General features: G+C 39.9%; 1 protein-coding gene across 6 annotated transcripts in view; it reads left to right on the top strand.

Moving 5' to 3' along the window:
- Positions 1-26,487, top strand: part of OTUD7A (OTU deubiquitinase 7A) — a 106,730-nt gene that overhangs the window by 42,005 nt on the left and 38,238 nt on the right. For 5 of the 6 annotated variants that reach the window (XM_050978622.1, XM_050978621.1, XM_050978623.1 and 2 more), the window contains exons 5-7: positions 12,878-13,010; positions 18,887-18,981; positions 20,135-20,289. In XM_050978622.1, the coding sequence (XP_050834579.1) occupies positions 18,956-18,981; positions 20,135-20,289 (181 nt within the window). In that variant the 5' untranslated portion in view covers positions 12,878-13,010; positions 18,887-18,955. Of the gene's footprint in view, positions 1-12,877; positions 13,011-18,886; positions 19,044-20,134; positions 20,290-26,487 lie in introns of all 6 variants that reach the window. The other variant, XM_030228333.2, reaches the window with a different exon arrangement.

Raw genomic sequence — 26,487 nt, 5'->3', positions numbered from 1 at the left:
TCTGCTTGAACACAGATTCTTTGTCTCTTCCTTTCAGAAGTGGGACTTGATGTTCCAAACTGTCTTAAGGCTCTTGAACTCTTGCTGAGCTCATCAGTTCTCTCTATAGCTGATGCACAATTTTTTTCTAAGCTCCACCCTTCTCTGTGCATAGTGGATTTTATTTAAGCTTTTGAGGATTAAGTATGGTATTAGTAAAACCTTTGGGATTCTTGCTGAGAATTGTATAAGTATCCATTTTGATCATGGAGAAGCAGCAGTATCCATGTGTTGAGTACAGAATTTTTCCCTTGGAACCATTGTCACTTCAAAAGTCCTTGTGAGTTTGGACACTGCACTCAGCATCTGTGAGTCCCTGTCTTTCTTCTTGGGTGTCAGACTGCTTTGATTTGTCCTTACCAGCACTGAGCAGATTGCATTGCTCTGTTCTACTGGGACAAAGTCAATCCATATTAATGGCTTCTTTTATCTTTTAAAAGTGATTATTTTATTTGGGGCAGTGGCTCCAGCCAATTCCATTCTCTTGCTAGGGATAGTAGTCAAATAGAGATAAGCAGTGCCTGCATAAGACAAGTCAGACTCTAATCTTGCCTCATTTTGTGCCTAATCTAACTGAATAAAAATTTTGAACTTGGTTCTCAGAAGTCATAGCATTGCATGGCTTATGTGGTTTATCTTCTCCAGCCTTGATTTCAGGTAATGCTGGTTAGCCCTCTATACTATTAACTCTCATGTATCTAATCTAAACCAGATTTATCCAATGTATCTTGTTTGCATTTATCCAATGCATCTGAATTGTCTAATTCTACTGGTTACTTCTGTTAGATTTTGGTTTTTAAGGTCCAGAAGAGTGAAAAATTAGAGTAGGCCAAGGAACCTGCAGACTTGAAGAAAGAGGAGGAAATTCAATTATCTATTATTCCACCTTGCATAAGTTTTTTTAATGGTATAAGTCTCTTTTAAGCTATTAATTGTTTTTGTAAAAATAGATCCTTCTTAGATATTTCTTTTACCAACTTCATAGAACTTCTCTGTGAGTCCCCTGATGCCCTGGTTTAGATGGCTAAATCTTCAAGTCACAGGTGCTCTCTTGAGCTGTGGGAGCCCTTCAGGACCTACTAAGATCAGTGTCTGCTAGAGCAAGGTGGTGCTCTGGCTTGCAAATAAGCCCAAGTATCTCTCACCCTTCCTCTCAGAGCCTCCTGGGTGCTTCTCCTTTGCAAAGGAATTTCCAGGTTCTAGTTTGTTTTACACATCTGCATCAGGCAGCTGCTTTTTCCAGCAGGGCTGGGGATGACATCACCCAAAGCACAACCCACCCCTGCCTAGGAGTTGTTAGCCAACTGCCTTCTTTGGGATGTAGGCCATGTCCCAGAACTCTCCTGTAGTGAGGAGGTGGGTATCATTTTAATTTTCTGATGCAGTTACTATAACTTGTAGTCAGAGTGATGAGACACAAATGTTATTCCATTTTATTTAAGTTCCATCTCAGTGGTTGCTGTGGTAGTATTTTTACAGAAGTAGGCTTATTATAGAGCAGTGGCATTTGGTTTTGCAAGTAACTGGGACACATTACCTGCCACTACAGGCAGCTTACTCTTGAATTCATCATTTGGCAGTTACTGTTCATTTTAGGCTGATTTAAGATGATGTACCATTTGATTATAGTCTGAATTTCAATATTGAATTTGTCCTAGGAATCCTCATTAAGATACAATTAATAAAGACTAACTGCTGCATTAGGATACTTGGGCAGCTCTGCCTAAGTGGGTGGAAGTAAAACTGTTGTAATTACAGACAATGTTCTGTCATTCTGAGATTTAATTTCTAGTTGGATTGGTGATTTTAATAACTGTCTATTATCAGACAGTTATATTACATAACAGCAACAGTATTGTTATGGCATGAGGTACATACTGTGACTGAGTGCAAACATGGAGATGTAGAAAACATAAACATTCCAGTTAGTGCTCTTCTACATCCCTATACAGCTTTCATCACTTGTTTTGTCAGTGTGAACCAAACTCATTTACTCAGTTCTCATGAAATCAAAATGCTTCTGCTATATTTTAGAAGTAGAGTAAAATACTTCTAAGTCCTATTCCACAGTGAGAAATAAGATTCATTCTCTTTTGCACAAACTGTTTAAATCTTGTTTTTTACCACTGAATCCATGTCTCTAAAGCACAAACTTCACAAAGCCTTTCAGGCCAGTGTATTTCTTCTCTTAGCCAGTACTGTCCAAGGTAGTTTCTCATGGAATTTCGGGAAATTTTAGTTTGTCTTGAACATTTCTTTTTCACAGCAAACCTGTTTTTCCAAGGTAGGTAGTTCTAGACCTGGGTGAAAAGAATTAATCTAAGAATCTTAATCCATGAAAATTACCAATATAGAGCAGTAGAAGGATGCAGTTCAAGTATTTGATGCAGTACACTTTGATAGTATTTATACACTCCTTTTACAGTTCTTTAGCATGAAGTCCATGAGAATTTCTATTTCATTGGTTTTGCTGTTAGTAATATGATGTGCATGTTAGCATGGTGTGTGTAGACAAAAACAGAAACAGTGGCTGCATGATGAAAGCATGGTCTTTGTCTCTCTTGAGATATTACTGGTTTTGAGAAGGTGATTAGAAACTCTTTAATTTCTAATGTGTTGAACCTTTAAAATCAGAATGGTTCAAAATAAATATATCCATTTGTTCTCGATGTTGCCTGTGTTCTGTAGTAGAGTTTAAGCATTGCACAAGTCAATTATGGCCCAGCCTAAGTTCATTCAGAGTCATTTTATCAGTAAATTCATGTGGTTTTGAATTACCTCTTCTGCAAAGCCAGAAGGGATTTCAGTAAATTAGACCAAAGCTATCCATACCTGATCTCTCAGTGTTTTTCATGTATATAAGGGCAGAGAGCACATGGCTGGAGAAGCTGGCACTGTTTGTATTGCTAAAAGAAGAAAGAGCCAGTTCATAGAGAAGACAGGGAATACCTTGTTTCCAAGTAAGTCATCTCCTCTCACATTTCTTTTGAGCTACCTCTGTATATTTAAAGCATGAAAAACTGACATCATTTATTTCACAAGGATGTTTAAAATCTTTGGAAACTTTACCCAGAGAGAATAAAATTTTGAGTAACTAAAATAAGTTCCAGCATAAATTAGACCAGCAAGATTCTAAAAGCATCTCTTCTTTACAGAGGACTTAGAGGAGCCTTAACACTCTTATAAACTGAGATGACATTTGGCAAATAGTAAATTTCAAGGCTGAAAAGGGTCAAACAAACACTGTGGTGAAGTTCCAGATACTTATTTCCTCATCACATTTTGCTAAATTTGAAACTGAGTCTACATCCTCTGCAAAATGTGTACTGCATGTAATTATATTCCAAATATTGTTTCACTGGATGCTCTGAGATTTGGCTGTTTAATTTGTGTTATTTATTATTGCTGTGTTACAAAAATGAATTGTGCACTGCTGGTATAATAAACTACCAAATGTCTTATCAAATGGGCAGGGATTAAAAGGATGTCTTATTAAAATGTCTTGGTTGAAAAGTTCTATGAGTAATTGGATAAATTTTTATGGTGAGGTATTTTATTTTGTGAGAGAATGATCTTTCCCTTTATGCAGAAATTTAGAGAGATTTACACTCTTTTCAGCAATTGTTAAGAGATTTTACTGCATACAAGAAATTATTTTAAAATTTTTTTCATTGATTCTGAAAGCATCTGCTGGATTGCTCAATACTGAGACAATTAGATAGAATTTTCATTCTTGTGTCAATTAAAGCACCACTGAGAGGAGGTGTCCCCCAAGAGGAAGCCAATTGTCTCTTTTGGGAAAGTTTGGCTGGTGAAGGAGAAAAATGCCTGAAATTAGCACGGTGCTTCTTTTTTACACTGTTTGACAGAAGTGCATGCACATGTCTGGGCTAACTCTGGGGTGTGCTGGTGGCTGCACAAGTTTAGGGTTTTAAAGGAAAAAAATCCAAAGAAAATGATGCTTCCTTCTCTCTGCTGCTTGCAGAACAATTTCCTGCAAAGCTGATAGGATTTCCCAAATAAATTTTCTACACATGGAGCTGGTTTATTCATGTGCCTTGAAGCATGCTGATCCTTGTGTGTTAACCAAAAGTAAAGAGATGGGTCCAGATAAAACTGAAGAGATTGGCACCTTCAGCATTGAGATCTGCCTGCTATTTCTGAAAAATATTGGAGCTATTTATAAATTTGGAAGATCACAGGACTGTATGTGGCTTATCATGCTTATGCTTGTTAGTTAAGCTTCTGATGCACTATTGTAATTAACTTTATTCCTAGCTTTCACAATCACAAGACTATTTTTTTCTATTTTTAAGGCCTTCTGCAAGAATACTGGATATTTTATCTTCACTGAAGCGCTGTGGCACATTGAAATTGATATATAAAGCTTTAGGCTTCTCTTTATTTCTCTTCAGAGTACATGGTATATACATTGTACTGTTTGACATCATAGCCAGCTTAGTAATGCCCAGGAGAAAGTTTCCAAAGCCTAGAAAGGGGAGTAAAAGTACTATAAAAGCCAAACTCATCTTTATGCCTCTACCTACAATGAGCAGGGAGCTGAAGAAGTTTTCAGTGTTTGTTTCAGGCTGTTTAAAATACAGATGCAGGAGAAGGAAAAAGAGTGCAGTTCCTCCCTGCTCTTCCTTAGCACATCAGCACTCCTTAGAGCAATACATGCTGGCTATTTTTCCTGCTCAGCCATGGCATGGTGAGTCTATTGACCTGTCTACAATCTTTCCATTGCAAACATTCCTTCACTGTTGCTGTTCCATGTTAGCAAGGCCAGGTGATATGGGTCCAGCAGTTCAGGTATTTTCTCAGCCAGGTTTCTCCAGTAAGAAACTTGATACACTACAGCTTCAGTCCTTACCTTTTTGTATCCATGTGGAAAAAAGGCTCTTGCTGAAACCTTTGGTCCCATAGATGTGAGTGCCTTCATCTCAGTGTTTAACAGATGGAGAAAAACTGAGAAGAATGTGAGCAAATCTGTCCCTTAGTAAATTCCTGTAGTGGTTTGTAGAATGCCTGATAGGACAGGAAGATTTCCAAGGTCAGCTTTCTGGGGTGACACTGGCTGGAGTGACATTCTATTAAGTGTCTGACTTTCCACAGGTAGAGTATTATGGGAACATTTACTGCTTATCTCTAAATAGCAATTGCATTATAATATAAATTTTCTGAATGTCTTTCTGTTTGAGAGCTTAAGTTCTATCATTTGAATTACAGAGAAGGTAAGAGCCAGATTTTCAACCTCCTGCTGGAGATGGTTTTGTAACTTTGGGCCATTTGGCTGTGGCTTTACTTCAGGAGACTGACAGTGTAATTTAATCAAGCAGATGAGGATTTGTATATATGGAGTAGATATTCAGTCACATAAGCTGTGTAAAAATTCACAGGTCAGATTCAGAACTGTTTGAAGTTGCCCAAGAAGTTCTTTGCAACTAAATTTCTTTTGGATGAAATCTATTTATGGAAGTGGTATTTTTCTTCCTTTTATTTAAGGTCTCCAATCTATAGAGATCATCATCACAGAAAACATTTTTGTTATACATACGAAAATAGTAGTTGCTGTGTAGTTTCCGAGTTGCATATATTACAATGCACATAAGTAGATCCATTTCTGTTTTAATTAAAACACAAATATAGTGGCATGAGTTTAGTTCTGATCCAAGTTTAAATATTTGACTGCTTGATGGTGGTGACCTTCTTTTCATGACATACCACTTTTACTTAGAAGCTAGTGCTTGAAAAATCAAATTATTATCAACTGGGTAAAGTTCAGCTTGTACCATTTTACATTTCAAGTATCATGAACTCCCCACAGATAGTTTGCTTTTCAGTGTGTACTGACTGCAGCTCCAAGAAATGAGCTCATTCTGTCTCTCATGAAATGGAGAACACTGCTGGGCCATTGACTGGTTCAGCAAACGGAAAGCAAAAGGCTTTCCCCAAACATTTGTACATAAGAGAAAAGCTGACTCAAGTGAGTCAATATTGCATGTCTGCTGGTTTTGGCTGGGCTAGAGTTAATTTTTTCACACTGTCTGGTATGGGGCTGTTTTGGATTCATGCTGAACACAAGGTTGATGATATAGAGATATTTTTGTCATTGCTGATTGGGGCTCGCACAGAGCCAAGAACTTTCCTGCTTTTCCTACTTCAAAGCTGGGGAGGGATCTGGGGGTGCACAGGAGGTTGTGAGGAGACACAGCCAGGACAGGTGACCCCCTCTGACCACAGAGATGTTCCAGACCCTGTGACAGAAGGGAAGAAGGAGGAAGGGGGGACATTTGGAGTGACAGTGTTTGTCTCCCCCAGCCACCATTCTGTGTGCTGGGCCCCTGCCCTCCTGGGGATGGCTGACCCTACCCAACCATTGGAAGCACTGAATTGATTCCTTGTTTTGCTTTGCTCTTCCTGCTAAACTATCTTCATCTCAGCCCAGGAGTTTTCCAGCTTTTACCTGTACCAGTTCTCATGCTGGTCCTGCTGGAGGGGGAGTGGCTGAGGAGCTGTGTGGGGCTGGGCTGCTGGCTGGGGTTAAACCACCATGGCAGCACGCACTGCCTGCCTGGCAGACTGCCTGGATTAGTGCAAAGTGACTGACATAAAAAATAAAGCCATCATTTTTTCAAATAGCTTTCTGCAAAGCTAAGCAGGGGAAATGGGAGTTCTGCCTCTTACACTGTGGTTGGTCACTCCTTAAACCACTAATTTAGAAAGCTCATATATTTGGGTTTTTTGCGGGTGATGGAAGAACATGATTTCAGGCTAACTCTTTTGTTGTTTTTTTTTTTTATTCTTGGTTGGGTTTTTTGTTTTGGGGGGCTTGAGGGGTTTGTTTTGTTTTTGGGGTTTTGTTTTGCTTGTTTGTTTTTGGTGGGGTTTTTAAAAAATTCCTTTTGTGTGCTTTATAGCCTTGTCTGTCTGTTGAGCATCTGTCTTCCAAACACTACTGATCTGTTGTTGTGGGACCAACTGCCTGCATATAATTGTAATTTTCTTTTTCCCTCCCTCCCACACAGCCATTTCTGTTTCATATAAAACCTAAATGAACTTAAAGATCTTCATTGAAATCGTTCCTGTTCCACATCTACAACTTTTTATTCTGAACCAACAGTAACAGAATTCTCTCTCTCCTCCTTGCATTTCTGGCTAATAAGCAGCCCTGCTAGTCAGGCAGAGCCATTTTCTGCCATGAGTTTTTGAATAATTTCTAATAAACTGACAGTGGGTATTGTCCAAAGTGCTGAGACATTTATTTCTAAAAATAATCAGCAACAACAACTCCCAATCAGCTCTGTTATGCATCTGGCTTCTGATCAGCAGCAAAGCAGAGAAGTTTGATCAATGTCTTTAAAATTAAAAAATAAATAAATAATTAGATGTATGAAAGAGAATAGTTTTTTCAATAGCTTAAATGATTTTTTTTTCTAATGCATCTGTCAGCTTTCCAGGGCTTTTATGACAAAATTCAGGGGAAAATACAGGTATTTCTGAAATCCTTTCAGAATCCAATTTCAGATGTTTTAAAAAATATATAAATATTTTTCTCTGCAGCAGATTAAATAGAAAGATATTTATATGCTGAAGCTTGCAGTAAGCTCTACAAATATGTCCTAATTCCTTAGAGTGAGGTTGTCATCACGTTTGCCAGCTAAGGCTCAAGGAGACTGCAAATTCTTTTGTATTTTCCTCTCTTTTTCCTGTCTGGGAGTTCATGATGAGCTGTTTGTTTCAGAAGAGGTTGTTCTTCATTTAGTTTACAGTTGCTCTTTTCATATGTGAATTTGGTACGTAAAATAAAAAAAGCAGACACTGTTGGTTTTTTTTTCCTGCTGTTGCCTGTAGACATTCATATTCAGTGTGGTGAAGGGTTTCATTCCCCCACCCCTGGCTCTGTTTTGCAATCAATAGCCTTTTCCATATGTTTTTTCCTGGCATTATGAATTTCCTAGTTGGTACAGTGCTATTTAATTCCATGTCCTGCTTTTCCATAGAATGCAATAATAGATGATGACGACAGTGGCAATTAGAACTAATGGGCTACTTCTTAGAGATGCTGAATATCCATTAATCCTGTTGAACTTGGTCAGAAATTAGGCTATTTTAGCATCAAACTTGGAATATCTGTTAGTTGCTGTTGCTTTTTTGTGTGTACAATTCTGGTGCGTGTTTCCTTATAACACTTCCCTTGATTCATCAGCTTTTAGTTCTTGTTTAGCCTGAGTATTTCCTATTAATTATTATTTTTCATAGTGCCTGAATTACAGGAGAAATGGTAACTGTAGAGGTAGTTACAGCTTATTTGTGGCTGCAGAAAGCTAAGTCTGTTTTACCAAATTGATTTGACTAAATGAAAGAGGGATTTATTTTTTACTGTTTAGGCCAAGTATTTTTAATTTTTGATGAACAACCATTCTTAATACTAGGTAATTTCACATTCATTTCACTGAATGACTTTCCTGCTGCAGGACTTTTCAATTACTTACGTAGTCTAAGTGAAACACACAGTTGCTATACTTATAAATCTTCAAAATGTTGTGGAATGAATAATTCTAGATGCCATGTCTCAAATCTTTATTTCCTCATTTGTATCTCTAGCTGTGTTAAAATCTTGGAGATTATATTAAATGATAGGCTTTTTTTAGGATAAAAAGGAATTAAGTCTTCTATTCTTCTTAGTTTCATTTTCTAAACTGAATGCAGTAACTGAGGAACATCACGTTTCACAGAAATAAGGGTGGGAGTCTCAGGGCTGGGGGGAAATTCCCCAGTTCTGTTTTGCTGCATGGTGTGTGTGTTCTTCCCTGCTGGAGCTCATTTAGCTCAGCACACACCGAGCTGATATTCCAGCTTCTGCTGAATTCCAGCACATTACACAAATGCCTGCTCATAGCTTGCTGTTCTTTCTAACTTATATGCACCTAAGGACTTACAAAGACTTGCTTTTTGCACATAATCTGAATTTCACAAGTTCAATCCTGCTTTTGAGGGTACCTGTACCTTTCTAGGGTACCTGAAAGAACTTTCTCATCAGTCTGTCACTGAAGCTTTGGGATGAACTGATTGAGAGGATCAATATTAAGAGGAACATGGAAAAATCACCAGTTTTGCCTTGATGTGAGGAACAATGTTAGGTGCAGAGTAACAGACAGTTAAGCCTTGTATTTAAAACAGCAGCTGAATTGTCTCCATAAAGGCATGGATGTGCTGCAGACTCCATTTTTAAAGACTATACTGAACCCTTAATCGCTGACTGTGCACTTGACATACAATTAAGCATTTGAGCTTTCCTCTAATCTCTGTGTACAAGAAGATAAAGGATGCTTGGAGACTTGTATCAGTAAGACTATTTATACAGAGCTCATTCTGCTAACACTTTTGATGTCCTTTAAGCTTCTGCCTTCATATTCCTGTCAGCTCAATGCACTGCACACATTTTCTGAGTCAAACTGGCATAAGCTGGGAAGGGGAGAAATGTGTTCACATGCAAGAGCACTGGTCACAGTAAGACTTATCTAGCAGGAGGAGAAATCCTTTCCTTCATCAGTAACTTGTGACAGACTCTACAGACTTAGGACATAGATAAAGCAATAGGTGTTTCTCATGCTGTGATTATAAAGAGATTTCAAGCGAAGAAGGTTCAGAAAAAAAAAGAAACTGAGTTTGTGCCAGCACTTCAGACTGTGCTCAAGAACTTGTCTTTGAAAAGTTAGATCATTGAGGTGCTGCCTTACTCTGGGGAATGACAACTGTCACAGATCTGCAAGAACATGAAACATTAGCTAGTCATGAATCTTCTGTAGCGGAGCTGTAGACAGATGCTGTGGGTCAAATTTTGTGTCCTTTCCCTCCATAGTTTTTGACACAGACATCCGCAGGACACAGACACAGTTCCACAGCTAGAATAGAATTATCCTTTCTTTGGTGCTTGTCCTTTGTCTTTAAGAAGACCAGTACCAATAGTGGCCATCTCTATCATGGAAACCCCTTCCTGCTGGTGGTCTTGTTATTATTTCTTGAATGTTACTGCTTCCCTATTATTAGAGATAACTTTTCCCTCATATGTTGCCTGAGCTGAATTAAATAATTGCAAAGAACCAACGAGCAGTGGGCAAGGCCTTGTACTGAATGTAGAACTTGTGCTGAAGAGGCCAAGTCTTGACTGAACTGAAGCACAAAGCTGTTGCTACAGAAGGGGATGATTTATGTCTGGACTTAGAGCTACTTCAGTGTGCATGTATGTAACAAAAATAATGGAAGCCAGCACACACATGTGCTCATGCTTGGGGAGATGCTGATCCACATTGAACAGACTATGGGCAGAGGTTTTCAGCACTGTGCAGCTGATCCTGAGCTATTGAGAAAATGGTAGGAAGTATGTGAGTCCTGTGTCAGAAACAGAAGTGGAAAATGGAACCCCTTTTGAGTTCAGAACAAGCAGTGCATGAGAGTCTTGGGAGAGAATTGAGGTATTTCTAGAAACTGAGTGGAGGAAGCTTCTTCAGTTCTTTGTTAGTGGCTGCTTTGAAATGTCAGATAAAAAAGGGGGAAATGAGAGTTAATGTGGGTATTCATTCTTAACAAAGAACATCTCTGATCTCTGGCCTCAGCTGATTCTGTCTCAGGCTCTTACCTTCAAAAGACCTGTTGGAGATGGAGTTCTTTTGTTTGTAATACGCATGTAGCATCTTCAGTCTGCGTTTCATTTTCTGTGCTAACTTCACACAGAAGCTGTTGCAGGGACCATGCCAAGGAAAAAAAGATAAATTCAAAATTTGTGCTCAGAATGATGAAAGAATTGCAATTGAAATTCCATCCTGAACCTTTTCATATCTCATGATAATTTTATTCTGATCTTTTATATCTGCATGTAGTTTGTTGCAGACCAAGTTGGGGTCATATAGGGAGAATTCTTGGCCCACTGTAGAGGGGAATACAGCAGAGTAAGCAGTATTTAGGGTTGACCTTGAACTGCTGAAGCTCCAATGAACATGTGAGAAAGCTCAGCCCTTTTCAGCTTGTGTGCATGTCCTTGTGCCCTGACCATTACAGTATCCGGGGTAATATTTTAGATAACTTATTTACAACTGCATGCTAAATTAAATAATCTTTATTTTGCTTTAAATGGTAAATTATGATATAATAAAAAAAATATTACTGCAAGCACATAAGTTGAGTCCTCTTTGAACAGAAGTAGGCTGAGTGTTGGAAAGTGTTTATTACTCTGTGTAGCAGATGCGTTGAACAAAGCTACAAAAGTATTTTGATCGTTGTTTGCTAATGTGTGTTGAAAAAAAGGAATTGACTTTGCTTGTTTATTTCCAGGGCAATCATAAAAGTTACATCTCCTTAGAAGGAGAAGCATCATTATTTGGTTTTGAGGGCTGGATATCAGAGTTTTTAGTTATTTCCCTGAGTTAAGGGGAGTTTCTTAGTGTGGATATTTCAGTTTGTTAATATTGTATAGCTGGAAATGCGGAGGCATATTCACACTTGATTATTTCTATCCCCTGCAGTCCAAGCACCCTTGAAAGTGTTAAGAGTTATTAAAAGTTTCTTCTGTAAGTTGAGGGTTTTGCAGTTATTTTTAAGTTCCCTGAGGGTGATAAAGAGAGGGTCACAGGCAAATGTGGTTTGACTGCATTTCCTTTGCAGTGTATGAAATTAGGCTTTTTATGATGTTATGAACTTTGAAATAGTCTGCTTCAGTGTGAAGGTATCTGTGGTGTGCTACATCCATAAGTGAGTTCCAACAAAGAATTGAAGATAATACTTTGGTCATATTTAAGGTTCTTGCATGAAAATATGTCATGGTGAAGGAAAAAGGAAAGGCAGGACTCTTATTAACTCCCATATGTTAGGTCACATGCACCTGAGTTAGAGTTGGGTAAGTTAACACTTGTTAATTGACGTACTTGACCCATGTTACAGCTGAGCTGTCACACAGACATTGGGGATTTTTTGCATGGGAACTATTATCTACTGAAATTTGGTTACTTGTGTATGTATTTTAGGAAATAGCAAGATATAATGTTATGTTCTGTTTTCATATCCTAATTCTCAACTCATAACATTGTGGACCTTGTTATAGTTTTGCCTGTTTTAAAAGCATTATCAGAAGGAATGTTTTCCATCATAAAAAGATTTGGGCTGTTAAATCCTGATTTTAGTGGGATTGGGCCAAGTTGCAACTGTATGAGTTTTGTGAATGGATTAAAAACCCAGAAACAATAAATCTGATTGTAAATGCCTTTTAGAATGATAAGGTGAAGCTTATAGTAATTGGATTCTGCATTTGCGAGCAGCAGGATTTATTCTTAGGAGATGGGAGTAGATTATATGAAAAGGGAACTGCTGTATCTTTTAAAAATAAATAGACCCTATGAAATGGTATTCCTTCTTTCTTCATGTGCTTGTCTCTTTATTTTCATCAAAAAGAGTGGCTATCCTGATTGAGTCTGGATATGTCTTCATTAGTTCATTGCTTCACATTTTGGAAGCTTAAGAGAAGAAAACTTTCAAAGCTGTATTTGATGAGTCTTAGGACAAAGAAATCTTAAAAGAAATTCCAAGTGCAAGTTGCTATTTTCATGTAGGAGAGCCATAAGGACATTTTTGTACATTCATAATTCTTTTTTTATTAATTGTCTGGGTTGTGCCCAAGAATTTTGCATTCTTAATGCAAATAACTGTATGTGGTAATTTATCTGTATTAAGAGAAGTATCCATTAGGCTTCTAAGGTCAGGGGTAAAGACTATTTTGGCAGTTATTATTATTCAAATAGCAGAAGTGTAATGATTAATATATTACTATTCTTTTTTCTTCCAGATTTCTCAGGGGACAAAATTTTGCTTATTCATACCTTCTACTGTGGCAAAAATGGATTCTTTTCCTCACCAAAAACCAGCAGCATAACACCCATCCAACACCTGCCTCAAGGAACTCTTATTTAAAGTCTATTGTAAGTCAAATTAACCACTTGCTTGTGGTAGCTTTAATCAGCTGTGTGTGTCTATTTACAGCTCGGGACCCAGGGGCGCTAATCTGGGCAGGGCGGCTTTGCTGCTCGTGGCTCTTGAGCGGCACCAGGGCAGGCGGGGAGCGCCGGCGGGGCTTGGCCTGAGCCCGCGGCTCCGGTGTCAGCCGGGTGTCCCCTCAGGGCAGGGCTTGGGCCGAGCCCCCCGCTCCGGTGTCAGCCGGGGGTCCCCTCAGGGCAGGGCTTGGGCCGAGCCCCCCGCTCCGGTGTCAGCCGGGTGTCCCCTCAGGGCAGGGCTTGGGCCGAGCCCCCCGCTCCGGTGTCAGCCGGGGGTCCCCTCAGGGCAGGGCTTGGGCTGAGCCCGCGGCTCCGGTGTCAGCCGGGTGTCCCCTCAGGGCAGGGCTTGGGCCGAGCCCCCCGCTCCGGTGTCAGCCGGGGTCCCCTCAGGGCAGGGCTTGTGCCGAGCCCCCCGCTCCGGTGTCAGCCGGGGTCCCCTCAGGGCAGGGCTTGTGCCGAGCCCCCCGCTCCGGTGTCAGCCGGGGTCCCCTCAGGGCAGAGCCTGGGCTGAGCCCGCGGCTCTCGTGTCAGCCGGGTGTCCCCTCAGGGCAGGGCTTGGGCCGAGCCCCCCGCTCCGGTGTCAGCCGGGGGTCCCCTCAGGAGCGGGCTCCGCGCAGTGGGGTCAGGCCCCGGTGACAGCGGCTGATCGGGACGCTGATCTGCCGTGCAAATGAAGTCTCAGCCTCCTGTTGCTATGACGATTGATTTCAGACATCGCAGTGGAGAAACAGGGGGGTAAAGAGCTCAAAATCAGAACTGTGAGGGGTTCAGCTGGTGGTGTTGGCTGTGGAGCTGAAGGCTGCTGTGGTGCCCACAGGCCCCAGTGGGTCACTCCTCATGCAAGGCCGACTTGAAAAAAAGTAATGAAACTCCACATTATAGATATCCAAAAATGGCTGCTCAGAATGCTTGCTTTTGGTGCACTGAAGTTAATTTTATGCAGGCAGAGTACATGATAGATGTTTTGAGAGAAGGCTGTGTTCAGATTAGAATTTTGGCCAGCATACCTTCTATATTAGAAAGAAGGATGGCATTTGGAGAAATAGATTCAGTATTTCAGTAGATCTTCTTGTTGTATCGGGACCAATTTGTAAACAAGGAAAATGACGGGAAAAAAATGAGGAAAAATTCCGAATGAGGAAGCAATCTAGTTTGTTCATGTTGCTTCTTTGGAGGTATATTCTAGTAAAGAAGATGGATGTTGCTTAATGAAACTGTGTTTAATAAGAGGCCTCAGATTAACATCTGAAAGCCTAATTGTCATTTTTCCCATGCAGTATAATACTGCCTACTTCTTTATCACTCTCATAGATAAAAGAATAATTAATACTTGAATTGGTTTTAAAATCAAGGTATTTGTTTCAGAGAAATTCTGGCTTTATCGGTGGCATTAAATTTATCCTTTGCACAGCTGCTTTCTGTTGGAATACGATTACCACACTATGAGGGCCCTTGTGAATAAATAAGAGCAACATTGTAATTGACTTACATTCATTCATATCTGGTTTTATCTTGTTATCTATATCATGTTTTCTTGTTTGGAAAAAAAATACCATAGCAATGGTGGTGTTTTGTCCTGAAAAAATACTGACGTGGGGTTGTAGGAGATCCTTACCTAAAAAGACTGTCTCTTGCTTGGTTTATTCCAGTTCAGGACCCCTGTTTCTGTGGACTTCATTACAGCTCTATCTTGAAATGATTCAAATACGTAAGCAAATAGTAGACACTTTAAATAGCATTTCTGAAAATTGAATTGTACCTGCATTTTTAAAATACTTCCTAGTTGGTCCCTGAACCTTGATGGTATGGAAGTGGAAGTGGAGTTGATGTACTTGAACAGTTCTCTTGGATAGCTGTTCTTTGATGGTTCCCACACAGCTGAGGATTCTTCAGCATAGCTTCTTTCTTTCTCTGTTTTTTCCACCTCTGTGTGTAATGTTCAGGATTTGGCTGCACAAGATACCAGGGAAAATTGATGCAAATCAACTAAATGCAGGAATTTAAAGAGGGCAGCTTAAGTGCCACCAAGTCCCTGTGTGCACTATCCCATTCATAATTAAAGTGGTCTCCAGTGAATTCAGTTTAACTCACTTCGAAGGCAAGATGAGCCAAACCAAATTAAGGCCAGCATTTTATTCACAAATGAAAGTGTTTGCAAAGGAATTTAATGGATACAGACAAATCCAATTAAATTAATTGGGTTAATTTTCCTGAGTTGCATTGTGTTGATTAACCTTAGTAATAATGTCTGATTTGAGCTTTTACTTTTTGTCTTTTTTGTTGTTCTCCTTTTGTTCCAAAACTCTGATATTTTAAACATGAGAAGGTAGGTAGCCCTCACCAAATGCTGTCTTATAATTTTAGTGTGTTTTGAGAGTCCACATTTTAATGTATAAATGCCCCACTTTGCCATCAGGTCTAGTTCACAGTAGCCTTTTCTTTAGGTAATTACCATCGATTTGGCTTCTTCAACTAATGCCTTTTAATCCAGTTAGCAGAAAAAATACCATCTCCACTTTCTTATGTAGCCTGCATTACCTGCCACTTCCCCTAAAGCTGCTGTTCTCCTAAACAATTCTTCTCTACTGAATTTGATTGTTTAATTATAGATTTCTGCTTAATAGTTTAACCTAATAAAGGGTGGTTTAATTTCATAATACTGTTAAGATGGTAGAATTATGGCATTTCCCATCAATTGTGGCCTGTCAGAAAGAATTACTTTCAAAACCTCAAACTGTGCACAAAGAGGGTCTTTCTGCCTTCCCAGGCAGTCAGGCAGAGGAACATTGCACCTGGGAGTTGGCTGCGCCTTGTGCCTTGCCAGAGCAGCTGAGAGCCAGCAGGGATGTTCAACAGGCCCTGAGCTCTGTCACCCTGCAGGGACATAAAAATAGCCTGGGGAAAATGGTTTAATGCAATTGCTGGGTGTCTCTCCATTGGTTTCCTAGAGCACTGAGACTGTGCCTCTTATTGATAGTACTTATTTCATCCTTTCTGTGAAAATTAGGAAAGTGAAAGATCTTAGTTGCAGCTTAGTCATTGTCTTCCTGAGGCTTTGTCCAGCGGGTGCTGTTTTCTCTCTGTCCCTCGCTTTGGTTTTGTCAGCTGTGTCTGTTCTGGATGCATGAGATGGGATTTGTTTTAACAAGCTTGCTTTTGCTTCATTAGTTAGCCCTGTGCATCTCTTTAGGCTTCTTCGGAGAAAAAACCCTTTGTATCATTTAACTGGGTGAAGCTGTTTGCTTTTGAAGAAGTTAAATTTAGATTCAGGTGAAGACTGTTCACCTCCAAGTATGGCTCAGCTTTGAGAGAGAGGTACTTGAAGGAGAAGAAAAGATCAAATATAACTGAGATTGTACTAAATTGATTTCAAGTCCTGTTAGCTCATCTTAACATTTCAAATTAATCAGTATCTCCTCTTTAAATGCTTAAAAAATTATTTTTCTCATAATATAAAACAAATTATCTGATTTCACTGCCTCTTGTATTTGTGCTGTTTAGAAATGTTTTAGGGAAGAAGTTTGGTCAGAAAGTGAGTGAAAACCAAGGTCTTCCTGTGTTTTGATGGCCAAGATGTGTCAACATCCATTCAGTTCCAGTTGACATTTGTGTGTGGTGTGTGACATTTGAAATGAAAACTGCAGGTGTTTGTGTGTGTCTGTAGTGGAGGAGGGGAGGAGTGGTGTGAGGTCAGTGATTGTGTTAGATCTGCTCTCTGTGTGTATTTGAAGTGAAAGTTGTGTTAATGCTTTGACAAGCCATTGAGAGCAAAGGTGGTGCTGATGGTTCCTTAGGTGAGGAGAGACCAAATCCATCTGGGGAGAAGTGGGTCTGAGAGCCACCTGCCTTCTGAGGCACTGCCTCCTTTAGAGTTTATCTTTTATTTTCTTTTTTGCTTACTTTTTACACTTCCATCTCGGTGGGTTTTTACAGCTGATAGTAGTTTTCTGGCAAAGATAATATTTTATTACTTTTTCTGTTGGGTTTTGTTCTTGTTGTTTTGTTTGGTTTTTGTAAATCTAAATTCTTGATTTAAAAAACTTCCATAGGGAAGAAACCAGTGTTAGTTTAAGTGCACGCAGGGAGGATCCTGCCAACTCTGCTGCTTCCATAGTGTAGACTCTATGTGGTAATTTTGAGGTGATGGTGACATCATAAATGCAGAGATTGGTGTTATTCTTTGCTCTGAGAAGGATGTCTATTTTACTGTTGAAAATACTGAAGTAATGCTTATTCTGAGACAACTCATGAATTGGCTTCTCCAAGCTGATATACACTTCAGCTCCCCAAACTTATGAGCACTCCAGCCCCCACACAGTGACTGTACTTGAGGGCCCAGCTGGTGCATTTTAAATTAACACTCATTATACTACTGAGTCACTTCTGGTGGTGGTCTGGAATGCACCAGTGCTTTGTATTATCTCTGGCAGGGTCCTTTAGTTTGATCCATATGTTTCCATCCTGCTGGCTAAGATTGATTTCATTCTTTCTTGTAGTCACTAAAGAAATTAATTGTGATCAGTTTCTGGTGATCTTTTTGTACAGATTAGTGCTGTTGAGTACAGTGTGTCTATGTATGAGTGTTTGTTAAAAATAAAAGTAGCATTTTTGTCCTGCATTTACATTGGAACAGATTCAGTTGAGACCGAGCTTAGATGTCAAATTTGGCCGTAATCCATTAAGGTAGTTCTCTTTCCAAAATATCTGCATTCCTTTTTAACTGGTCTCCTCAATATTTCCAGCTTTCCTTCTGTTACTATGCTTTCATTAGGATTACCCTTTCGAAATGTTTCCCTTGCACAGGGGTGATCCACTGCAGTTTGTGGTCCTTCACTGGACTCACTCCAATATGTCCATGTCATTCTTGTGTTGCAGATCCAGAAATGGACATCATATTCCCAAGAGTCTTGCCAGGACTGAATAGAGAGGAAAAGATCACTTCCCCTGCTATCCTCATGGGCCCAAACATAATGATAGACTTGTATAAATGGTATAAAAGATGTGAAACATGTGGTGGTACAGTGTAGAGGCCTAAAGAGTGTGAAGTGGGTAGAATTAGCAGCAGGGTAATCTGCTTTGTCCTGGAAAACTTGGAATTGGTATCCAGCAGCACAGGTCTGATGAGGAGCTGTGAGGGAGCTCAAGTTGTTTAGCCTGGATAAAAGAGGCTGAAGGGCACATTATTGCTCTGGCCTGAAAGAAGGCTGTGGAGAGATGGGTGTTACTCTGTTCTCCCAGGCAACAGTGACAGGATGAGAGCACATGGCTTTAAGGTGCTCCTGGGCAGGTTCTGGTTGGACATCAGGAGGAATTTCTTGATGGAAAATGGAAAGGGCTGCTCAGGGTGGAGGTGGAGTCACAGTCCCTGGAGATGTTTAAGGAAAGACTGGATGTGGTGCTTACTGCCATGGTCTAGTTGATAAAGCGGTGTCCGGTCATGGGTTGGATTTGATCATCTCAGAAGTGTTTTCAAGCTTCATTTTCAAGCCTTCTGTGATCTTAAAAGTATCTTCCAGCTGTAACAATTCTATGTTTCTGTGACTTTATATCCCACAAACTTTTAGTTTGTTGGACTAAGTTGGGTTTAGTGGCCAGTCCCCATGGGTGAGGCTGAGAAGGACCCCATCCTCCTGAGGCAGAAGGTAACTGGTGTTTGCATTGTAGCAGGGATTTGTACTTGCAGAAAAAGGCAATGCCTAAGAAAGCAAAGGCATTCCATTTTTCAGGTAATTACACATGAAGTTGGAAAGGACTGTTTCATGTGGGGGACAGTGAAATTAATTGGATTCCAATTTCCTTCACAGTTTATTTCCCTGTAGCTGTGGTGCAAGCAAGAGCCAACCAACATCATCTGCTGTCAATAGAAAATCTCCATGCCAGACCTTACCCTTGGCACGAGGTAAAGTTGCAACTGAGGCTGTGAGGAGGAATCAATAGGAAAAATCCAATTCATGCTCAAAGGTAAACTTTGGCCAGTGAATAACAAGCATGAAAGTAAAACATATGCTTTTCCTTACCTTGTGTATTGTTTAATTTCCTCCTGTTTTCTTTGTTTTGCACCATTTCAGCAGCAGGCAGGCAGGGTTGAAGTATGGAAATATGCTTAGGATGACTGTGTTTTAAATTCCAGCTGTTTTAATAGCTGGCCTAGCATGAACTCCTCTTGTGGTGACTGCTTTAATTTCTATTTTATGTTTGTGAAGAGCATTGCCTAGAAGGAGGAGGTTTCTGTTTTCAGGAATGAAAAGAAGATGCAAAATGCAGTAGAGCAGGCATATTCTTTTGTTGGCCATGGATTTGGCAGGAAGAATTCCCATGTGAGACATTGTCACATTTCACTTGGGGCAAAACATGATCTGCTTCCTAACAGCTCCCTGGGTGATTGTGCCACCAGGAGAGCACCCTGGTGAGATTGTCCCCCACAGACTGCTCATAAACACAGTAAAAATTGTTCGGCAGCTACAGCATTGGTCACCAATAAAAGGAAATAAAACCAAGAAACCTCATGAATTACTGTAATATCAGCTACTACAAACATTGCTTTAGCCACAGTTCTAGAAAATGAAAGAAGAAAATTAACTCTATCTCAGCCAGACTCAGCACAGCAGAGAATCTGTTACAGAAGTTGTTATTTGCAAGGCAAATAAAGGAACAAATCCTGTGCCCTGCTGTGTGTGTGTTAATATTAGTAAGGCAGAAGAGCTGTAGACACTTAAATCCTTGCTAAACCTCTGTTTATGAGCAGTGACAATGATCTGGTGATTGTGCTTTTAACAAACCAATCTTGTGTTTAGCTGAATTGGAGTCAAGTTGCAAAGCTATTTATGAGCTGCACATAAGAAAAATCAATAAAAATATGAAATACTAGGAGAGAGAAAACCTTCCAGTGTGTGACCAGCAGCTCTAGGCTAAGGCAGAGGTGGATGACAAATGCTGTTTATTTTAATATGCTGCAAGCTTTTTTAATAGTCTTGTTCAGGGAATAGAGGAAGAATGTGGTTTATGTCACCTGGGAATATATTCTAAACCCTGTTTCTTTTTCTCCTTGGCAGATGGAGACCTTTTAGCCAGCCAGTGAGTCCAACTGCTGCTGCATGTCTGGCAGCACCTCTGAATCATCACATGACTCTTGATATGGATGCAGTCCTGTCAGACTTTGTTCGGTCCACAGGGGCAGAACCAGGTCTGGCAAGAGACTTACTAGAAGGTAAACTTTTTGGACCCAACCATTTCCTGTACTCACTGCTTGCTTAAACAAAGAACCAGTCATAACAAGAGAGCTCTGGTCTAAGGAAACAGACATTTCTTGGTATTTTTACCAAGATAACTCTTGTAATAATCTGACCCTAGATTATACTTAGGCAGGTGTTTTCAACAAAACTCTTAAAGACTTCTTAGTATTAGATTGCTGTGTTTTAAGTTATTAAGAGTCAAGCCCTATATGTTTGCGTGCCAGTGAGAGAAGGGAGGAGACTTGAGCTGAATTTTCATATTCAGCTGCCTGAAAGTAGTTGTAAAAGTTTCTCAGGTCACTGTATTTAGCCTGAAAGAGATTTACCATACAGTGATGGAGACACTAGAGGTATTTTTGGGTCCCAGTGGTTAATATGCATACCTGAACTGCACAGCATGGGAGCCAAGTGTCCAGGTTGAAAAACAACAGAGAAGCTGTATCAGAAAAATAACTATTTATTCATTTTGTTTTAGTTGTTTTAGGTTTATAGGCTTAAAAGTGGAAATACACTATCGGTATTTGAGAGCATTTCATAATAGTTGGGTTTGTTCATTTCTTCTCATGTGGGCTAACAATAATTGTGAAGATGAGAAGTTGGAAAGGAATAGATGATACCTGCAAATTGCAAGGTGGTTCTGTGGGCTTAAAACTTCCATACTGGACTTGCTCCCTGAGAGGTTTGGGTTTTGCTTTTTTTTTTAATCTTAATGTGCTCAAAGAAATTGTGTTAAATCAAAGTAACTGAACAGCTACAAAAGATGTAAAAGTGTACCTCATTTTATGTTGCAAGGGCTGCTTCACTTCATGTATGCTGAAAAATTTTCATTTGGTTCTAAGTTCTTTCTTTACTCAGATATTTCAGTAATAAGACATGATAGATTATTAACACAGAGATGCACACAATTCTGCAGCATTTCCCAAGTCATCTGATACATGAAATAAAACCTTGGAATGCCTAGCAAGGAATATTAGCATAGGCTTGCTATATTTAAGAGCCCTCTGTTTTGTCTAACTGATTTGATCAACCTGTCATTCTTGCCTAGAATCTGTCTTAGTCTGATGGTCTTTTAGAAAAAGAACATGAGAAGATTTTTCTCAGTTATATAAGGACAGATTGTCAGATATTGTGCTGATAGAGCATTGCCAAAATTTCAAAGGGTTCCTACATATCAGAGGTCTTTCAGAAGATTTACTTACCTTTTTCTCCTTTCTATAAAGAGCAATGCTTTCAAATAAATATCGAATAGAATTTCTCTGTGTTGTACTTCTCATTTCTGTAGATGAATAGATTCACATTGAGCATACTAACAAAGAAATAAGCAATAAACGATCTAATTATTCTGACAGGCTAATAGACATATGCATCTGCCCCAAATCATTTCCTCCTACATGGGAATTTCTCCAAGTAAAAGGGATTGTTGCTAGTTCTGAACAAGATGTGCTCAGACAACCATTTCAGCACTTATGGCTGTAGCTACATTTGGTGTAACAGCTTCTAACACTGGTCATATCTTGTGCTGGGAGGCAGTAATTGATGGAGTGGTTTTTTCATTTGTTTAAAAAAGGCACGACAGGGATTGCCACCCTCACAGCATTGGAACTCATGGAGTGGCTTCTTAACAATAATATAAACAATATTCAGAAGATCAACCCTCCCCCCTGTGGTGCCAACACCTTGTACCTGGCCGTGGAATGGTGATGTCCATAGTTACAATCAAACTTCAAAACCAGGTGTGCACAAATAGTTCCCAACATTTTCAAGATTTGGTTGTTTGTAGCCCTAAAAATTATGGTCACAGTGAACTTGGAGCCAAAAAAAAGCTTGTGTAGAGCCTCATTTCTGTAAAATGGCAAGTTTTGGTCAGATCTTCTGTGACCCCATGGCCCTTTGCTCTTTCTGACCCACTCAAAAATTCTATTTTTATAACTTGCTCAGACTGGATTTTCCCAGTGTGTTCCTATGGAGTAACACCTCCTTTTCAGAGCCAGTGCTGTTTGTTTTGTTCATCCTTGGGGGAAATTTCTTCAATTTCACTATTCTGTAGATAATCAAGGATATCAATATCTGCTTCCTTATCCAATCATTTTAACATATTAATTGTTTTCCTTTGATTATGTCCTGCTTACGTCCCCAGCACAGTTGTGCACAGTATGTGTGGTTCATCCCAGCAGGAGCACATACTGACTACATTGCATATAGATTTTCTACATTGCCAGAAGCTGTCCTGAATGTTGGCTCACTTGATGTTTCTATACTCTGCCTATCCTGCTGGTAAAGTCCCTGCAGTTTTCTTCTGCTGAGATTTATATTGAGCGCAGCTGCTTGTCTCTTTATCTCAGAAAACATTCTGCTGGTTGTGCTTGACAAGAATCTTTCAGAAAGTGTCCATTCTACTTTTGAAATGAAGAGGCAAAGAGATTTTAAAAATAATAGTTATATAACATTTTCATGGCTGGTATAAAAGTCTAATATTGGACTTCCATATTTATTAAGCTGCTTACAGCTATTTCAGATTAATTATAAATTAATATTCCTAAATTTCAATTATGTATCATTAGCTGTACCAGTTCTGTGTTAGTGGATTGTACACACATGCTAAACCATTTGTTACTTAGAAATGTTATTTTCTAGCTTTGCTTTCATTTTTGGATGATTACTTACTGAGTCTTTCATGTTTCATTTCCTATCTCTGAGATGTTGTTTGCCACTTCCCAAGGTTTTTACGTTGTTTATGTGCTCTAAAGAACTGAAAGCATTCTTGTGTATGTAGGGTGATGAAGAGTAGAAATTGTGTTTTTTGAATCTTCACTGGGTCTGCCTTTTCAGCCTTTCATTCTCAGCCTTTGCTGATTTCTATAAAAATGGCCTCAAAAAACCCCCTCAACTGAGAGGTTAGCATTGACCAAGCAATTTGACAATAAATGTGACCCAGGTGACAGAAACAACAATCTCAGCAAACCAGTTTGAAAAACAGCCCGTGCTGGCAGCCGTGTGTATCCCTGCTTTGGGCAGGAGTGACTTCAGAAATGGCGCAGCCTCGTGTCACAGGGAAACAGGAAATCAGCTGCAGGACTCTCCAGATGTCACCTCTCTGTGTGCAGGGCACCTTCTAGTCACTGGGAAAACTCCTTTGGCTCACTCAGCTTTGGGAACATTCTTAGGCATAAAGTGAGAGCTCTGCGTGGTGGAGAATTGATTTCTCTTCAGCTGTGTGAGCTCCAACTTCCGCAATGTGGAAGGCTCAGGAATAAGGAAGGCACATGCCTTTCCTTCCTGGATAGTCTGGGCTGGCACCTCAGTTCTCTCACACATAGAGTAACAGGAATGCTGCTGTGTTTATGGATAATCTACTTAAAATGTGGCCTAAGACAGAAAGAAAACCATTAAAGAAAATAATTTAATCTTTAAAACAAGTTGTAATGTATGTGGTTCACAGTGTCAAAGCTGTAGGCGTGGATGAACTTGGAGGTCAAGGATAAATCAGGAGAAAGCAGCTCAGTTTTCAGGGAGCAGCAGGTGTGCAGGCAGTGACCCCTGAACAGAGGGGGAAGGCATAGGATGAAGTACTTTAAAATGCCAACAGTGTAGGCAATCATCAGCTACTGGAGGATTTGTGAAATAATAATAATGAAAACTGATTCAAAAATAATATATTTAACTGAAAACTTGCCCTTTGACTTGTATAAATGGTTTCATTTATTTATATAAATGATGTGGCATTTCATCATTATATAAAAATAACTGCTGTCTATTTCCAGCAAACAGCACCTAATTGAGGGATATATAGCTGAACATGAACTCAGGAACTGGGACATTGGCTTTCCAATCATGAATTGTGAGCAGGAAAGGTGACTGACCCCGTGGACCAAGACAGAACTGCAGTACTGAGACATCTCAAAGAACAATGCATACAAGCAGAATTCAAAGAAAAGCATGTAATTTATAGAGAGGGAGAGAGACATTTACAGTGCTGTCATGTGATTGAGTGTACAAAACTAACTCCCCAAAAATAGTCTCTTATTCTCCTCTCCCTCAGATGGTTCCTTTTTTAGTTCTCTTGTGGAAGGCTTGGCAATGGGAAGAGGAAGCTGAGCTGCTACCAATGTCTCATTAAACAGGGAGCAAAACTGTCATTTCCAGCTGCCTGTTCAGTTTGGAGTGACTTTGCATTCTAGCAGAAAACGAGGCATGTGTTAACAAAATGGCCTTGCTGTATTATTGTCCTTTGAGAACATGGACCAAAATTAAATCTTGTTTTAAAGCATATGGTCTAATTTTATCCTAATTTTGTGTATTAATTTTTCAGAACGAAAAAAAGCTGATCTGAAGTTCTTCCTACCTTTTGCCTCTAAATATTTGTTAATCTACTTCATGCCAAATAGGAAGCAGTGCCTGCATTTAAACTGAACTTGAGGGTTGCTTTATTAGGAGTTGGTTTGTAAGAACAGACTTCTCTGCGTTAGCCTGGGGTGTTTCTGTGTTGCCTTGAAGTTGCACTTACAGTGCATTTTATAAGCACTTTCTTCATGCTCAGTGCCTTCCTCAGATGATTCTTCTCTAACTGAAAGTTAATTTGTTGCCCTCTCAGTTGATGTTGTCCCATAATAGCTGTATCCCATTGGGTCCATTGGTCCTGTTTCACTCCAGGCAGTGTTTCCTGTCCCTTTGAACATTTCCTCTGCTGAAGTGCTGTCTATACATGTTGTTGCTGCAAGTTGCCTTTCATTGTGGTTCCTACTATTGAGATCTTTCCTAGTTCCACATCTCAAATTGCATCCTTTCCAGCATTTTATTTATCATTAAATCAGGAATTTCAGTGACCTTTCAAATGTTCTTTTAACATATTGGAGTAGGTGGATATTTGAAAGCTTGGAGGGGAGGGAGGGAGGGAACTGTGTAATCATTGCATGTTTGCTTTTCCTACTAATTAATGATAAAATCCTCTTGGTTTTCATTATACTTGATTTAAGAAGTGAAAGACAACAGATTTATTAACTATTACAACCCCACTAAGCTATAATGTTTTAGCCAAAACAGTGCAAAGCAAAGAAAACAAAGATCAAATAATATCATGTTGCTCTGGGGTTACAGCACTGGAGAATGCCCTTGTGACACCCCCACCTGGAGTGCTGCATCCAGCTTTGCTCCCCCAATGGACCTCTCAGGACATGTCCAGAGGAGGCCATGAAGATGCTCAGAGGACTGGAGCACCTTTGCTATGACACCCTTGGGCTGTTGGGGAAGAGAAGGTGCTGGGAAGACCTTGGACCACCTTCCAATACCTGAAAGGGCTCCAAGAGAGCTGGAGAGGAGCTTTTGACAGGAGCATGAGTGATAACACAAGGGAATGGCTTCAAACTAAAGAGGCCAGGGTTAGATTAGATATTGGGAAGAAACTCTTCCCTGTGAGGGTGAGGAGGCCCTGGCACAGGTTGTCCAGACAAGCTGTGGCTGCCCCACCCTTGGAAGCATCCAAGGCCAGGTTGGATGGGGCTGGAAGTGCCCTGGGACAGTGGAAGGTGTCCCTGCCCATGGCAGGGGCTTGGAATGAAATGATGTTTGAGGTCCCTTCCAACCTAAACCGTTCTTGGAGTCTATGTTTTTATCAGTGCTTTTAAGGTGAATCCTACTTGTGCTGTCCTGTGTGTTTATTAACCCTCTGCTAATCTAGTTCAAGGGGAAGTGACTGCTTAGACCATATATTGTTATTTAAAATCTTTGGTTTATCTTCAGGCTTATGATACCTCCTGTTGTTATTCAAGGAACCATTATTTAGGACAGAAACTTCACAGTGTAGCTGTGTTTATTTTTGAATTTCCCTTTTATGTAGGTGTCTGCTATCTCTGACACTAACACATCAGTACCAGCCTTCAGCCACAATGTATCTTCTAGTCCTTACTCAGCCACACTTTTTTTTGTTTGTTTGGGGGTTTTTTGTTTGTTTTGGTTGGTTGGTTGGTTGGTTTGGTTTTTTGGGGTTTTTTTGGGTGTGTGTTTTGTTGTTTTTCCTTCAAACAAGAAGGACTTGGTTTCAAAGCAGAGACCTTTGAGTTTGCTAAATTGCACATCTGCTGACTCACATAGCACGTGTAGCGGTTCAGGAAGCAATTGCTCAGTAAGAGTGTTCTTTCTGTTCTGTCAGTGAGTTGATTTGGTTCCAGCACCCTGAT

This window comes from Serinus canaria, chromosome 10 (genome assembly GCF_022539315.1).
Source record: "Serinus canaria isolate serCan28SL12 chromosome 10, serCan2020, whole genome shotgun sequence".
Classification (NCBI taxonomy): domain Eukaryota; kingdom Metazoa; phylum Chordata; class Aves; order Passeriformes; family Fringillidae; genus Serinus; species Serinus canaria.
Note: the sequence above shows the minus strand (reverse complement) of the source record. Positions and strands in the feature narration are given on the sequence as shown.